The sequence below is a fragment of the Drosophila eugracilis genome, unplaced genomic scaffold (genome assembly GCF_018153835.1).
Source record: "Drosophila eugracilis isolate 14026-0451.02 unplaced genomic scaffold, ASM1815383v1 contig_90, whole genome shotgun sequence".
In the NCBI taxonomy this organism is placed as follows: Eukaryota; Metazoa; Arthropoda; class Insecta; order Diptera; family Drosophilidae; genus Drosophila; species Drosophila eugracilis.
The window spans coordinates 7,382,097-7,398,429 of record NW_024573812.1 but is presented as its reverse complement, the minus strand read 5'-3'; the positions used below and the strand labels follow the sequence as shown (position 1 = coordinate 7,398,429).

At 45.1% G+C, this 16,333-nt stretch overlaps 3 protein-coding genes across 15 annotated transcripts in view; 2 read left to right on the top strand and 1 right to left on the bottom strand.

Annotated features, from left to right (window-relative positions):
- The first annotated feature begins 7 nt into the window (after positions 1-7).
- LOC108112568 (lysM and putative peptidoglycan-binding domain-containing protein 3) lies at positions 8-3,674 on the top strand. 2 transcript variants are annotated; one of them, XM_017222534.1, is made up of 3 exons: positions 8-201; positions 273-832; positions 2,848-3,674. In XM_017222534.1, exons 1-3 carry the CDS (start codon positions 188-190, stop codon positions 3,090-3,092), a joined length of 819 nt encoding a protein of 272 aa, XP_017078023.1. In that variant the 5' UTR covers positions 8-187; the 3' UTR covers positions 3,093-3,674. The 2 variants fall into 2 exon arrangements, with proteins under 2 accessions (XP_017078023.1, XP_017078021.1); XM_017222532.1 differs by lacking the exon at positions 8-201 and having other exon boundaries at positions 212-832.
- On the top strand, positions 1,219-2,740 carry LOC108112565 (26S proteasome regulatory subunit 7). The gene has a single exon (XM_017222526.2). The coding sequence runs from the start codon at positions 1,340-1,342 to the stop codon at positions 2,639-2,641; it is 1,302 nt and encodes a 433-aa protein (XP_017078015.1). The 5' UTR covers positions 1,219-1,339; the 3' UTR covers positions 2,642-2,740.
- Positions 3,430-16,333, bottom strand: part of LOC108112564 (mucin-17) — a 29,581-nt gene continuing 16,677 nt past the window's right edge. For 5 of the 12 annotated variants that reach the window (XM_017222512.1, XM_017222515.1, XM_017222514.1 and 2 more), the window contains 10 exons: positions 15,650-15,817; positions 15,469-15,589; positions 14,898-15,401; positions 8,742-14,681; positions 6,700-6,913; positions 6,505-6,619; positions 4,429-4,917; positions 4,234-4,374; positions 4,017-4,156; positions 3,430-3,955 (listed from right to left, as the gene is read on the bottom strand). In XM_017222512.1, coding sequence (XP_017078001.1) covers positions 3,835-3,955; positions 4,017-4,156; positions 4,234-4,374; positions 4,429-4,917; positions 6,505-6,619; positions 6,700-6,913; positions 8,742-14,681; positions 14,898-15,401; positions 15,469-15,589; positions 15,650-15,817 — 7,953 coding nt within the window. In that variant the 3' untranslated portion in view covers positions 3,430-3,834. Of the gene's footprint in view, positions 3,956-4,016; positions 4,157-4,233; positions 4,375-4,428; positions 4,918-5,336; positions 6,620-6,699; positions 6,914-7,466; positions 7,833-8,741; positions 14,682-14,897; positions 15,402-15,468; positions 15,590-15,649; positions 15,818-16,333 lie in introns of those variants that run through there. The other 7 variants (XM_017222519.1, XM_017222520.1, XM_017222521.2 and 4 more) reach the window with 4 other exon arrangements.

Genomic DNA, 16,333 nt, shown 5'->3' with positions numbered 1-16,333 from the left:
CATCTGTGACGGAGCTTTCCCTTTGTTGTTGTTTGTGGGCTGCTGCTAAGAACAAACTTTACACGTAAATAAAACTAATTGTCTTAATTAATTGGCTTGAGCTAAACAAAGAGGTGCGATTTAATCAAAAGCCAGGAAGGTATTCGAAATCTAGGCGACGAAACCCTTCTGAGGTAACAAGGCCACAATGCGACGCAATGCGTAAGTCAGCGCCAACTCGACTGTTGCTTTTTCAAGTGAACGGATTGTATGATCAGAGCTTTCATCTCCAGGCGCCATCAAAATCACCACCTGGAGGACGTGGATCCCGACGAAGTGGAAGATATCTTTGCCCGTCCCGCATACGATGACGATGAGTTCGAGGACCTGCTCCCACTGGCCAGAAGGCCAAATGGACACGCCCGCCTAGGGCGCTACGAGAATACACTAGAAGTGAAGGTCCAGGAGGGCGACACTCTGCAAGCGCTGGCCCTTCGTTTCCATTCCTCCGTGGCCGACATCAAGCGGCTTAATAAGATCGATCGCGAAAACGAGATACATGCACATCGGGTCATCCGCATTCCGGTTACCGTGCACAACGTCCTGCTAGGCAACGGAGGCCTTGATGCTCTGCCTGCCGTCCACCAGAGCGGGAACAATAGTCCCAGGCACAACCTTGAACGAGAACCAGCCCCCGAACGCAATCCTCTTGAAGATGCGCGTCAGATGCTGGACGAGCGGCTCCTGGTGGCTTCCGTAAACGCTTCCGGAGCCATAGATCCCGACCAGCCATCCACAAGCAGAGCGGCAAGACAGTTCTACGAGGGAGCCCAGGGTGCGCCCAATGATGAAGGTGAGTTTGGAAGCTGTTAAAGATTACCTCAGAGATTTTCGCGATTTGTTTTTGCGGTAAAAATAACAGTGTTAGTAAAGTAAGGCTAGTGCTGGGAAATATAGTTTCGAATTGGACTTTTGAACATTTTTTACCTTAAGTTTGAATTTTTATGATACAAAAAGAATTCAAAAATAAGAAAGCCTAAAATGATGTATTTATAATTCGCTAAACATTATATCAGTCGAATAATTTTAGCTCCTATATAGCTTATTATTTTTTAATACATTATATTACACAAAATGGTATTTCGAAAAGTCAGCGGTTTGTATTTTAGCATTCCAAGTTAGCAGTGCGCGTTCATCGATAGTCCAGTGTTGAAAAAACTATCGATGAGTCAATAGTGCCAACTGTGCTTCTCCCACCTCTATCTCAAATTGTTCAGTCATTCTCGCCGTAAAACAAAAGGAAAACATAGTTTAAACTCAATTTTTGACATCGAAATCATACCAATTGCAATTAAACAAGATGCCGGACTACCTGGGTGATGACCAGCGCAAGGTGAAGCACGACGAGAAGGAGGACAAGGAGATCAAGTCGTTGGACGAAGGAGATATTGAGCTGCTAAAGACCTATGGCCAGAGCCAGTACCACAAGTCCATCAAAAGCATTGAGGAGGACATCCAAAAGGCGGTCAAGCAGGTGAACGAGCTTACAGGAATCAAGGAGAGCGATACGGGCCTTGCGCCGCCCGCCCTCTGGGATTTGGCCGCAGATAAGCAAATCCTGCAAAACGAGCAGCCCCTTCAGGTTGCCCGTTGCACCAAGATCATCAATGCCGACTCTGATGACCCGAAGTACATAATAAATGTGAAGCAGTTCGCCAAGTTCGTAGTTGACCTGGCTGACTCCGTGGCACCTACCGACATCGAGGAAGGAATGCGCGTGGGAGTAGACCGTAACAAGTACCAGATCCACATTCCGCTTCCACCCAAGATCGATCCGACGGTTACCATGATGCAGGTGGAGGACAAGCCGGATGTCACATACAGCGATGTCGGCGGCTGCAAGGAGCAGATAGAGAAGCTGCGCGAGGTGGTGGAGACTCCGCTGCTGCATCCTGAGAAATTCGTCAACCTGGGCATTGAGCCGCCAAAAGGAGTTCTCCTGTTCGGCCCACCTGGAACGGGAAAGACCTTGTGTGCCCGAGCAGTAGCCAACCGCACGGACGCCTGTTTCATTCGGGTCATTGGCTCCGAGCTGGTGCAGAAATACGTAGGAGAGGGCGCTCGTATGGTACGCGAACTCTTCGAGATGGCGCGCTCCAAAAAGGCCTGTCTCATTTTCTTCGACGAAATCGACGCCATCGGAGGAGCTCGGTTTGACGACGGAGCCGGTGGCGATAACGAGGTGCAGCGCACCATGTTGGAGCTGATCAACCAGCTGGACGGTTTTGATCCTCGCGGTAACATCAAGGTGTTGATGGCCACTAACAGACCCGACACCCTGGATCCTGCGCTGATGCGTCCTGGCCGCCTGGACCGAAAGGTGGAGTTCGGCCTGCCCGATCAGGACGGTCGTTCGCACATCTTCAAGATCCACGCTCGTTCCATGTCTGTGGAGCGTGACATTCGATTTGATCTGCTGGCGCGTCTCTGTCCCAACTCGACAGGTGCTGAGATCCGATCGGTGTGCACGGAAGCGGGCATGTTTGCCATTCGGGCGCGTCGTAAGGTGGCTACCGAGAAGGACTTCCTCGAGGCCGTCAACAAGGTTATCAAGAGCTACGCCAAGTTCAGCGCCACTCCCCGTTATATGACCTACAATTAAGATTATTTTTATTGGCACCATTCTGTATCCTCTGCGAGAAAATTTGTAATACATCCTGCAGATGGCAATTCATGAAATAAAACAAAACCTATACCTCCATTACTTGAAATCAATGAGGGGTATTTTTTATATCACTACTATTTTTCAAAACGATTCTTAATTTCTTAAGTATGTTTTAACTTTAAAAATCTTAACTTTGTTCGCAGCCAATATGGAGCAACCCTTCGAGGAAAACGCTGCTCTGCTTAACCACATGATGGTGGACAGACATGCTCCGCTGGTGCGTCCCATCCCTGGTCCCTCTTTGAGTGCCATAGACTGGTCTGGATCGGATTGCGATTTGTCCTGGATCTGCCTGCTGATCTTTATACTCGCCTTGTGTGTCGTCATACCGCTGGTCTACGTCATCTACCTGGCGGAGCATCCGCATCACAATCACAGCGCCCAGTAGTTGGGCTTATGCCTCACAAGAAGGGATCATCATTCCAAATGTACAAGAAACTTATCACCTGTCACTCTTTCACTCTCCTCAAATCAGCCTGACGCATTCAAAATGCAGACCCAGGCGACGGAATTTATTTTTTATACCTAAACAAATATCTTTTTATTGACTGTTGTCAAGAAAAATAAGAATTTTGTATACTATACTTCTTCTTTAAATACCTATTTTGGTGCTTCGAAGTTGCGTAGAAATAATTATACTATGCTAAACATCACTCCTGTCAGCCAAACATAATTGCACGACCCCTAGATCCGACTGTATTGTGAATATTCGTAACCCCCGCAAGTTTTAATTCTCTAAATGTATGTTTTATTGAGTACAATTATGTAACATTTAAACTAGTACGGGTGACGTATGGGTATTATTATTCAGCTGAAATTGGGAATAGTTTCGCTTACGCCTAAAAAATACATAAAGCATATCTTAGAGCTAAATAAATAGTATCCATGGATAGAAGAATTATGTAATAGTAAATACGAACTAAAATTAACGATGGCACACATTGAGTGCCAATTAAAGTTAAGTACATCATATTGTGAATTTTCGGACTGGGGATTGGAGGCCATGGCACATGGTTTTTGGCGAAGATTTGGTTTGGATTATGGGCTGTGGGCTTCACCATTATCGTGCATTTTCCCACACCGGGAAGATAAACCAATGGCCGCACACTAACGAAACTCCATTCGCATATTCACTTGAACTTTAAATTCTCAAAGAAAGCAATATTGCTCCGAAGGAAACCATGACGAACAGGCACGGGACTCGCCGGAGAGGCTATGGGTGGAGTGTTCTCCGAATGGATAGAAGGATCGCTGAAATTAGATTAACTTTAGATTGATAGAAACTTTTCTTGATTTCTTTTAAAGAACTAACGTTTCGAGGGATGATAGGTCGGAGGCAATTGTAGATTCATCGGCTACTTCTGCCATGGAGACGGCATGCTCCAATTTGTGACGCTTAGCCAGTGACGTGTTTGGCTTATCTGGAGTGTCTGGCGGGGCTGCTATTCTTACCTATTTATGAAATATACATGTACGTTATTCCATTTGTTATATTATATCTAAACAGAGGGTCATTTTAAACTCCTCACCTTGGCGCGCCATCTCCGCTGGGGCTGTGTGTGCTTGCTGGTCAGGAGGAAGGCCTGAGCCAGAGCCTTAACAGATGGCATGGAATGAGCCACTTCGTCCTCGATGACAGGCTTCTCCGACGCAGGAGTAGTAGGTTCAGGCTGCCGAAAAAAATCGATATCCGATATTGGAATCATACAATATATTACACTTACCACATCATCTTCATCGACAGACAGCACCTGACTGGGATCAATGAGACGACGTTTGGGTTGTAGGAATCTGAAAGCGGGGGGAGTGGATCCCCTTGTGGGAGTACTAGCTGGAGAACCTATTGTGGGCGCTGAATCGCCTGGACCAAACTGAAGAACCACAGGTCGCTCCCGCTTCTTCGAAACTGATGAGTCAATAGAAGAGACTGAAGGTGTAGCACTCTGAGCGGATTCCATGGACGATGTGGTGGAGGTGCTGGGCTGCTGCTCCGCCGGAACAGCTTTGATTACCGTTGTTTCCTGCTTGTTAAAATCGTAGATGCGAACCGTATCGGATTCATCGCTGGTTGTCGTGGTCGTTGTTTGCAGGGAGTATAGCGAGGGATTCGATTGGGAATCCAGGGACTCATCCAGGATTTGAACTGGCACTGCTTTGAACACAGACTCCTGCGGCGGTTCCTGCTCTGTGGCAGGCTTGCTTGCTTTTTGAGCCTTTGATAGAACATTTGTCGGTTTGGTAGTTGGCAGTTTTTGGTGGGTTTGTGTTGTTTTGTTGGTTAGTTTAGGTGGTTAGGTTTTCGATGGAAAGAAGAAGTGTAGGTGTTTTAGTATTCAATATTAGTGTAGGCGTGGAGTTGTTCTAAAGTTTAGCAAATGTGGTGGAATTTAGTGGGTGAAAACGTTCAGGCAGCAGCATGCAGGCAGGATTATCTTAGCTACAGTCAGTCAGTAGTTACAATCGGTTGAAATGATTTCGAAACAAATGCTGTTAGTCAGATCCAAAGGCAACCCAAGCATAAATCTATCTACATATTTCGGTTAACTCTCGGCTCTGTACTCACCAATTCAATAGGTTTTTGGGATACTAAAAACATTTGTTTCAGTGGTTCAGTGTTTGTTTTCGTTGTTGATTGGTTTATTGTTTGGCTTTATTTGGAATTAATGCATTATAGATATCGCTAGGCATATGTGTATGGTTGTTCATAAGAAAGGAGCGTTAGCGGTGTGCATACAGATACGTTACAGGAATAATTATATTATTTCATAAAATTAACAGCAAATATAATGATTAAAACAAACGTTGCATACTCTAGGGCATTAGCATTACGTAAGTGGTATTAACTAAAGGTACGATCAGAACACTAGCTCGACACTCTCATTTGTGGTTGGTGCTAGAGGTGGTGCAAATGTGGTGGAAAGGTCATCGGATGCCCATCCAGTACGGGAGATTCTGTGCGTGCTTTTTCCGTTTCCGTTTCTGTTTCCGTTTTCGATTTTTGTTTTTTTATTCCCGCCACTGCCCATCTCATTTCTATGTACAGAGAAATTGGTTTTGCTATACTGACTAGTGTTTAACATCTGTTTGACTAAGCTATGCGTAATTTGGCAATTATCCCTAGGGGCTATGACCCAACCCGATCCCCTGTGTTTCTAGAAGAGCAAACTGTTGTTGCTGTACTTGGTGTCCGCACCGCTGAAGCCGTTCAGGCAGCTGTCCACCCCCGAGTCACCCTGGTCCTCCGTTTCCGGCCGCAGGGCCAGCTTCCCGCCAAGCGGTTCGCTCTCGAAAAGCGGATTCATTACGAAATCCTTCGAGGTCGCAGACACTGCCCTGAAACTGTTCCTTTTAAGGTCTTTGTGTAGCAGCTGCTTCTCGAACTGGGTCAGAACGCCAGCGGAAGGTCCTCCTGCCGTCGGACGTCTTTTGGACACGGACGAACCAAAGGACACCCCGCTACCATTGCTGTGCAGGCTCAAGGTGGACTGGGTGTGCCGCTTGGGCAATGAACTGTAGCTGCTGCGCCAGGAGCGCTGGGATCTTAAGTCGAAGTCATCGTCGTCACCCAAACCTAGACTTGATTCGCGGTAATGGGACGCCGAGGTGGAAGGTCGTTCGAGGGGCACTGACCTTTCGTAACCCAAGGAGTGGGAGGGGGAGGGGCGGCTGTTTATGAACTTTAGCGAACTGCTACGGCGCACTGGCGTGGATAGGGTCCAATGAGAGAGGTCGGTAGCGGTGCTCTGAGCGCTACTTGAAATGCGGCCATGCGGTGGATGTGGTTCTGGTACTTGATTTACCTCGTTGATCACGATGTCCTCCACATCCTCGGCTGAGATGGGGGCTGCAGCCTTTCCACTTCCCGTGCTGTCAGTGGGTGTGGGAGCATTGTTGATGTAGTAGTCGCGGCTATAGCTGCAGTTTAAAGATTCGTAATATACAAATAGTTATAGTTTTAAAAAAAGGCTTTGCATTTATCTTTTATGAAAACCCACCGCTTATAGTCCGTTTTTGGCGATGGCGGATCCGGATTTTCCGTCAGCGCCGATGCCAGTGCCTTGTGCTCAGCACTCGGGCTGATGTTAGGCACATCCATGTACCGCTCCTGGGTTCCACTGATGCGCTGCTTCAGGGCCTCCGGGGCGTATGGATTATTTGGCATCTCAACGGCGTTGTACCACTTCTTCACCTCGCGCTCCGCAATGGAACCTGAAAATTAGTCATTCGGCTCGTTAAGGCGTTACAGGTCAAATAGAAAGTGGGTCGATTTAGTTCACGGACAGTAATCTAAGAACTGGCATTTCTCTTTTTTTCCCAAAACTAAAACTGCTCTCCAGAGAAACTCTTTTTGTTTGATTACCATTAAAATTCAGAACTATTTTCTTTATTAAGTCACATTTAGTTAGTAAATATCATAAGTTATTAAACTCTATTATGCTTACAAAGTGTGAATTTTAATAGTCTAGAGCTTTGAAACCAAACAAAAACTGTGTTTATAAAAATGTTTGAGTTTTTCCTTTTCAAATATAATGTATAAGGAATTATTTTGAATAGAATTTAAATCGGAAATACCAGTCTTAAGATACTTTTGTTCAAATTCATTGTTAAACAAATCGACCCACTGGAATGTTAGGGATCAGCCTTTGGCGGGTCACAACACACAGAAGACAGTAGAGCCAGGCTAACATAGACACATATTAAAGCATTCAGGGAGGACAACAAACACCGAGAGATGACAGTTAAGGCCACAACCGTGTGTTACCTGGCACAAAGCGCCGCAACAGTACAACATCGTCATCGGCAACATCGTCTTGTTGGGCAGCTATTGATCCCCCGTTTGGCAGTTCGGTAGAATAGCTACCCGACCATCGAAGGGAACCATTTGTTAGTTTTCCGTTAGTGCGTCTACTACCCGTGGCCGGGTTGTTAGTTTGGGTTAGAGGAAGGTGTAGTTGGGCGTGCAGATTGTTGTTAGAGTTAGTGTTAGTATTCAAGGATCGCTGATTGTCCAGGACTAAGGCCCTCTCGCTAACAAACTCCTGTTCAGAGTCACCATCTCCGTTGAAAGTCTCACAGGCAGTGGAGGGTTCACTTTCATCGCTTTTGATTGACTCTGAACTTAATTGATCTGAGAAGAGAATTTCGTTGATAAAGTTATATGTGATTTCGCTCAAACTAAACGCAATGATGCAATCGGTTTCTACGTCTAACTCATCTGCCATATCACAGGAAGTTTGGCTGGCCATATCTAATCTAAGGATTACATTGTCACCTACTGTGATGACTTCTTCCAAATGACTTAAATGATTTTCAGGCTTATCTTCTGAAGTATAAGAACAAGTTGACGCGTCTATATCTAAACAAGCTTCATTAACGATATCATTTTCGCTTTCAATATCAAGAGATTCTTGTTTGTTTTCTTTACTGGCTATACATTGTGATGATTCTTCTGGGTCTATCCTGCTATTAATAATAAGGTCAGTTTCAGTTTCTAAGTCGTTTAAATTAACTTCAACAATATTTTTTGCACTAAACAAACGTTGAGATGTATCTGAATCCATACTTAGCTCATCTACCATGTCAGTTTCAGTCTTATCTGTATCAAATGCAAAGCAATCATCTATAAAACGAATCGGATCAACTTCAGAAGTGGGAGTTTCTGCTCTGCCTGTTGGGGGTTGCAAATCATTGGAGGATGCTAAGCTAATTTCGTTAATTTCATCAAAGATACTGGATTGAGACTCGTAGGCTACCTCTTCTATGCTATCATCCATGGAATCAAAGGAACTAAGGTACTTGTGCATGATCAAAGAGCGGCGGCGTCTGCGTTCGATTGTGGCCAGCAGTCGTTTGTCTTTTATGTAAAACTTGCAAATGGTCCCCAGGAGGTTTACGGGTTCGGATCTTATGGGTGAGTCTCCATCGCTCGGTGGTGTGTCTAGAATGTTCGGCTGCCTGCGCAGGAGCTTGTGGGTCGCTTTACCTAGAGCGGAACAATCGCTCATGGTAGAGTCTACTGATGGACTTCTTTGAATACCTTCAGCAGCAGGTTCCACTGCAGAGGCACTTTCCATTTTGATTTCCATCTCTGGATCATTAGTGGCAAGCTGGGCATCGTTTGATGAAATGGATTTGGCTTCATCACACGTTAATGTAGACTCCACGGTTGTGCAAGCTTGCAGTTCAGGCATTATAACATCATTCTTTGAAATATCTTCCGCAGATAGTGAATCCTCTCCAGTTTTAGTCACAGTTTCTTCTACATTGCCCAAGCATATTGGAACAGATTCTGCTTCTGGGAGAACTTCATCGGGAACTGCTGCAGCCTCTGGTGGTTCTGTTTCCATTGTATCAGAGTGTATTTCAGGAACTTTATCCCCTGAGGGTTCTTTAACTACTGGAACAGTTTTATCATCCACAGTCGCAGGTGGTTCTGCAGATATACATTGTGGTTCTGATACAGTTTCTTGTGGTCCTTTAGCCGAATCCGATTGCGTAATTTTTGTATATGGTGGATCATCTGCGTCATTGTTTGTTTCCGAAATAAGTTTAACAGGAGCTGTAGACTCCACATCAGTAGATTCCGAAACCACTTCCTTAGACGTATCTGGATTTTGGAGTTGAGGTTCTGAAACCGTTTCCATAGATGATAAAGAATCCAGATCAAGGATTTTAGGTTCTAAAACCACTGATGAAATCTCAGAATCAGCTTGAGAAAGAACTTGTATAGTATCCGGTGGATCGACAGTGTCCAATTTTGTTTCTGGGATAACTTCAGGAGGTTGCGGCTCTAAATCGACAGATTGTGTTTCGACGATTGAAGGTGCAGGTAACATTATAGGTACTAAGTCTCCTGGTTGAATAACGTTTTCACATGATAGAGGCTGCTCAGAAATAGATTCCGTCTGTGATATAGTTTCTTCAGGCTCAACCGTGAGAGGTTTTTCTTGAGTAATAACTTCAGCAGCAACTAAAGGTTCACCAGTGATGGTTGCCCCATTCGAATCGATTTCAGTAGGAACTGGCAAGACTTCAGTGACAGATTTAGCCTGAGGAAGAGACTCTAGTGGTTCTAAAGCATTCCTTTCTGCAGTTAATGAGGGTTCTAATGAGGGTTCTTCCATTGCAACGGTTTGTACAACTCCTGCAGGATCAATTGGTTCCACAGCAATGGTTTCAGTTTCAGGAACAACTTCATTAAGTACTGCATCTGATTCTGTATCTTTTTGGGATTCGAAGGAACACTGAACAGTTTGCGTTTCTGGGAATATTTCTGGAGATGATAGCTGATCATTTGCTGCCACTTCCGACTTGGGAGCATCATTTGACGGCGTTAAGTGTTCAGTTTCACTTTGCGGTTGTATTGGAACGGCGCCGGGGACATCTAAAAGAGTATCTACAGTCACTGGCTGTTCAAATGTGGTTTTAGGATCATGATTAGCCGGACATATTGGATCCACGGATATTGGCTCAGATTGATCAAGGATTTCCTTAGACTCTAAAGGTTCTACCCCGGCAGATCCTGCCACATCATCATTAGAAAGAGGCAGATCCCCTGCGGAGGCATTAATTTCGGTAATGACTTCAACAGGAGGTAATTGTTCCACTGTGACAGTCTGTTCGATGTCTTCGGCAATACCTTGTGGATCCGTTGCGATACATTCAGTCACAGAAACATTTTCGACAACGACGGAATCACTGTCTGAAACCACTTTTAGAGATTCCGTTAAATCTATTGCCACAGTTTCAGAGCAAATATCAACAGACGCTACGAGTTGCGCATCGGTAACTTCTGTAGGTGCTACTGCAACGGGTTCAACAGCTGCATTGCTTTCCACAGCATTTGAAACATTCACTGCTTCAGCTTGTCCTTCAAGTCCAATTTGAACAGCGGGAGTTTCGTTTTCAACTTCCGAAGTCGTCATGAGATCCACTGGTGGTTCTGGTTCTACAGCACCTTCTTGCAACTCCACTGCGACGGATTCGTTTTCTTTGGACTCTGTCTCACTTATCATGGATGATTCTACTTGGGGAACGAGTTCAACGGCAGCTGAGGGTTCTACTGCGATAGATTCCGCACATTGAACAATTGCCGCAGGAGTTGGCGACTCTACTTGAATGGAATCAGCTTGGGTCACAATTTCCTCAGGAGGTGACGGCTCTACATCAACAGAATGCTTCTGTTGTGTTATTGCACGTTCATCTGAAACCGTATTATTGGACACCACAGACTCGACGAACTCTGGTGGGTTTACGGTGACGTTTTCCGCTTTAATTTGAACAGGCGTTGGAAGGTCAACATTGACAGATTCAATCAGTGTAACCTTTTCTATAGATTCTGGTGACTCGACTGCAACACTTTGTGCTGTTAAAGGAAGTTCAATTGGAGCACTGTTCACATTTGCTAATGACCATTCTTTATCAGAATATATTTGTGATATAACTTCTGTTGTCACTTGTGGTTCAAGATCTTCAGATCGTGGTTCAGGAATAGCTTCTACAGGTAGGATTGTTTCAGTATCAGAAAAACTTTCTAATGGAGTTGGAAGCTCTTCTAGAACACATGCTGGTCCTGGTGTATTTACAATAACAACTTCCCCAGCTATTGGAGTACTTGTACAGATAGAAACGCCTTTAGGAACATCCACAGGCTGCATAGGCTCTTCTAAAATCACTTCCTCAGGTGCTGAGGTCTCTGCAGCGACATCTTCCACAATCTCTGAGGGCTGAGATTCTTCGGTTTGTCTTGAATCCGTTTCCATTTTCTTTAGGGGTTCTTCTTGAACAGGTTCTATCTGAGAAATGTCATCTTTAATTTCTGGTGGATCTACCATAGCTTGTGGTTCAGTGCTAACTTCCAATGGAGCTTGCACAGATCTATCGGTTTCAAGTTGGGTAACAATATTTATAGAATCTATTGATTCCACAGCGGCACGTTCAGGTGAGAGAACATCTTTCGCCTCAGTCGCACCAATTTTCACCGTTTCTGATTCGTCGTGGGGAATAACTTCTGAAGGAGTTGCAGCAATATCGACGGGAGCGATGCTTTCGATTGCGACAACTTCCACTTCTGGAACATCTACAATCGGAGGGGGAATCTCTGGGTTAGCTTGTGTACCTGGAACAGTTTCCGCAGGCTGTGGTGGAACTTTGGTAACAGTTTCGACCTCAGCTGGAATTTCCATTCGTACATCTGATCCCGCAATAGCTAAATCTGATTGTGGGGTGACTTCCTGTGGTAATGGTAATGGAGAATCCACAGTGACGGATTCTGCATCTGAAATAGCTTCAACAGAAGCCAATGGTTCCTCTATCTTAGGAAGATTTTCATCAGAGTTAGGTGATTCCACTCCGACATCTTCAGCTAGGGAAACAGTTTCTGCAGTCGTTAGGTGCTGATCTCTAAAAGATTCAGAAGAATCCAATGCAATAGATGAGATTTCTGGAATAAGTTCGACAGATGGTATTGTTTCCAATGCAACTGAATCCGTTTGAGCCTCAGCCTGTAGTTGTTCTACTGCTAAGTTCTGCGGCTCCGTGACTTTTTCTGCATGGTCTACCGGTTTCACATTCACAGATTCTATCTGCTTTGCAAGAGTTTCTGATTGATCAACTTCTTCAGACTCCAGCTTTACCACAAGTTCGACAGGACTCGGTATGTCTTCTGCGATGATGTGTTCTTCTGCGATTGTTTCCTCAAACGATGAAGCTTCCAAAGGCGCGTTCTCTGGAGCAATTTCTGGGGGCGGTATGAGTTCCACAGCAACAGGCTGTGTTGCTGGATTCGTATCTGCCTGGGGAACAGATTCGGGAAGAGATACGGATTCGAGTGAAATAGATTCAGCCTCTGGAATCAATTGAGATGGTGTGATATGTTCACTCTCCATAACAATTGGAGGATCCTTTTCGGCAAGTCCTAATTCAGAAACTAATTCCACTGGCGATGGTATATTCTCAGGCACAGGACGCACCAGCTCTTTTGGCTCAACAGTAGAACCCCCGATATCAGCATTTTCTCCTGAATTTGCATCTGTAAAAGTAACTTCCGCTGGCAATGAGTTCTCCACATCAGAAGATCCAACTATCGGTGTAATTGGTTCCACATCTATAGATTGAGATTGTGGAATCATTTCTAATGTGGCTTCTCCCTCGTCCTGCACTTCTCCTCCTTCTATAGGTTCTGGTACATCCACGGCGACTGTTTCAGCTGGTTGTGACTCCACAACTATTCCTACTGAAGCTATCGGTTCAACAGATAAAAGCTCTGTGTTTTCAGATGATGAAATTTTAGAGGCATCTGTAGATTCTGGTGCCGGTGCTTCAGCAACCGGTTCGGCCTCCGGAATAAGGTCTACTGGCACCGGTATTTCAACAGGAGCTGGGAGTTTTGGGGTCTCAACAGAATCAATTAGTGGAACATCTTCTACAATTGATGGTATATCCACCGAGACCAATTCCGTTTCGGGAATCACTTCATCAGGTATTGCGAGTTCCACAACTTCTATTGGATCCGGAACAGTTTCTGATGGTGCCACAACAACGGTTTCTGTCTGTGAAGAAACTTGAATGGGTGATACTGAATCGATTGCGATGTCTTGAGGTTCTGAAACCATTACAGTTTCGGTTGGTTGTGTCTCTGAAATAGTTTCCAAGGGCTCCGGTGGTGGGTCTAGTGCAACATTAACTTCCACAGGCAGTTCAGATTCCATTATTACAGGTTCCGGAATCGTCTCCACAAAAAGCGTTTCTGGAACAGGCATATCTGTAACAGTTTCTACCGGCGCTGGTATATCCACTATAGAGGGCTGTGTTTCTGATACAATTTCCGGAGGAGCTAAAGGATCGACTATTGACGATGGCGTCGTTGAAACAATTTCATTTCGCTCTAAGATTGTTTCTCCAACATTATCTATTTTAGTTGGTGAAGGATCCTCTGCGACACATTGGACTTCGGAAACTATTTCCAAAGGTACTACAGGTTCAACGCCGGCAGATTCTGTTTGAGGAATAAGTTCTATAGGCACTGGGTGACTCGTCATAGTGTTAGCTTGATGCTCTGTAACTATTTCCACAGTTTCTGGGACAATTTCCAAAGTTTCCAAAGTAATAGCTTCGGTTTGAGGGACCTCATCAGAGTGTAATTCCTGAGCAACGTTTACCACCTGATCTATCTCAATGACGGGTTGTAAGGGTGCTGGTATATCCATTTCCAATGGTAGTACTTCTGCAACAATACCCGTAGATTTAGATTCCGTATCTGGGATACTTTCAGCAACGGTTTCGTTTGCCTTCGATTCCGGTTGTGATTCTAGGGGAACTTCCAATGGCGCTGGTATATCCATAGGAACAGTCTGTGTTTCTTGATCAATTTCTGTAGGCTCTGATGGGCCATCGCCGAGGGAGATCTCTTGTGGTTGGTCAGATTTCGGTTGGTCTGATTGCTTTTCTAAAACATTTTCCTCTGGAACCGCAACGAAAAGTTCTGCATCTTCAATAACTTCTATTGGCGAGGGCGGTTCCAGTTCAGAAAGAAGTTCCAATGCTGGAGGGGGAGGTACTACGTCCGTCTGAATAACACTGTCTTGCTCTTCTAAAGGCATTAAAGTTGAAGATGTAATCTCTTCCAGCGGAGGAGGTTGTATAATATCCAAGTGTGGCTGTAAGACAATCTCTAAAGGTTCGTTGTTCTCCTCCTCAATTATTTCCAAGGAATGCGAGTGCACTAGGTCCACAGTGCGAGCGTTAATCTCGGCGAGGGCCAAGTCACTCAGCTCCTTGAGAGTGTGCATCTCACTGGGTGTCATGGCACCAGGCTGTTCAGACGCTGGAACAGCTAGCATGGGTCCCAAAGCCATGGCTGCCAAGATCTCGATCACCGATGGTACGGTCTCGTGCATTTGCTCTTCGTCGATGTACTCGACTGTGCTGAAGCCAGTGCAGCCATCAAGGCTAGCCAGCTCATCGGTTTCGCCTTCGGCTGTAACACAAACGACTGCTAAGTGCCGATGCTTTAAGATCACGCACATGTGGGTTGAGCTACTAAAGGACAAGGTTCCGGATGGGCTACATCAAAATTGGTATCAACGATCTAAGGAGCTAATGATCTTTATCTAAGGGTTAATTCAAGTCTTAGCAGTAGTTATGCGATAAAGTGTGTGAAGGTATATTTTGGAAAAGTTTAATCAAAAATTACCTGCGATGGGAGTGTGGTCTGGCTCCTCCTCTTTCAATAAGTCATCTTGAAATATCATTGGTGGTGGAGGTGGTGTTGGAGATGGAGCTTTAATATCAGATGGCACGGCCATCGGGGACACCACAAACTCATTGGTTGTCTCTGTAAATGCGGGCTCATGCTCCTCCAGCAATGTGTGGGACGTAAGACTGGTGCGATCCACCAGCTCATCGAGGACAAGCTTAGTGTTCTGGCCACCAATCAGGTGCTGGCTCAGCAGTCGATCGTTCAGATCGTTGCATCGCAATAGATCCAGAGAGCTCTCCTCTATATCTGAACCGATCTCCGAGAGATCGCTGATCTCGTCGGTGGTCTTATCGCCAATCTGGGCACGGACATTCTCTGTGGGTGCTGGCACTAGCATGCCAATGCTGCTCGGAGTGGCCGAGCTGCGTTTCTTCTTAAAGAGCCAGTTGTCTTCCCAGTTTCCATCACCGATCATGCCCGAGGAGATGGATCCAATATCTAGTAACGAGAGAGAAAAGAGTTCAGTACCTTGGAAATGTGGTTCAAGACAGGGGTAATAACTTACCATCCTCGGATTCGGTGACGGATGCTGAAAAGTCTGGCAGTGGCACCATATGTGCGGCTATATAATCACTAAGCACAGATTCCCTTTCCAAATCCGTTTGAAGGGACTTGGATTTACCATTCTGTTATCAAAGATACAAGTTTATATAGCGTTCCTAGAATCTATCTAGAATATCACTTACATCCAATCCGATTTCATGATCCGTGAGACTGCTATCACTGCGTGGCTCTATCGAGCTTCCAGACGTGGTGCTCAGCGCTTCGGCATTGAAATTCTCGTCAATGTGGCGACCACTCAAGTCCGGCGTACTCTCCGCCAAAAGCCTTGTATTTCCTTCCTTATCCGCAATCTGTCAAAGAAAGTGAAAAAAGAAAACAGCAAAATTTTAGCCCATCGACCTTGGCATTGTGCAATAAAAGTGTTGTTGAACCCCAGAGTTCCCGATTTGTTGTGGGTCAACTGCTTGTGCGACATAAAAAGCCTCTAAGCTGATTATACCCGGCAATATTTAACTAGCCACTCGACGACACTTGACGACCGTTCTTTCGTTTCGTCATCGATTACCAGCCAATATTGATTGAGTGTTGTGACGAAGTCAATTACTGCCCACGTTGCCGACGACGATTTGATTCGGAAATTGGGCAGTTTAATGCTGACTGGATTAGTAACGCTGTGATAAGATCGGAATACCAAAACTGATATGACTATTATAGTCATTTCACCAGGTTCCTGTTTTTATTACCAAGATATTTACATCTTTAGCTATATTTACTTGATCCCCCGGATCAGGCATGATCCTAACTCTGCTGCTGAAACTCTACGTTTTTCCAATGAATTGATTTATCCAATTAGCGCTGGGATTGAA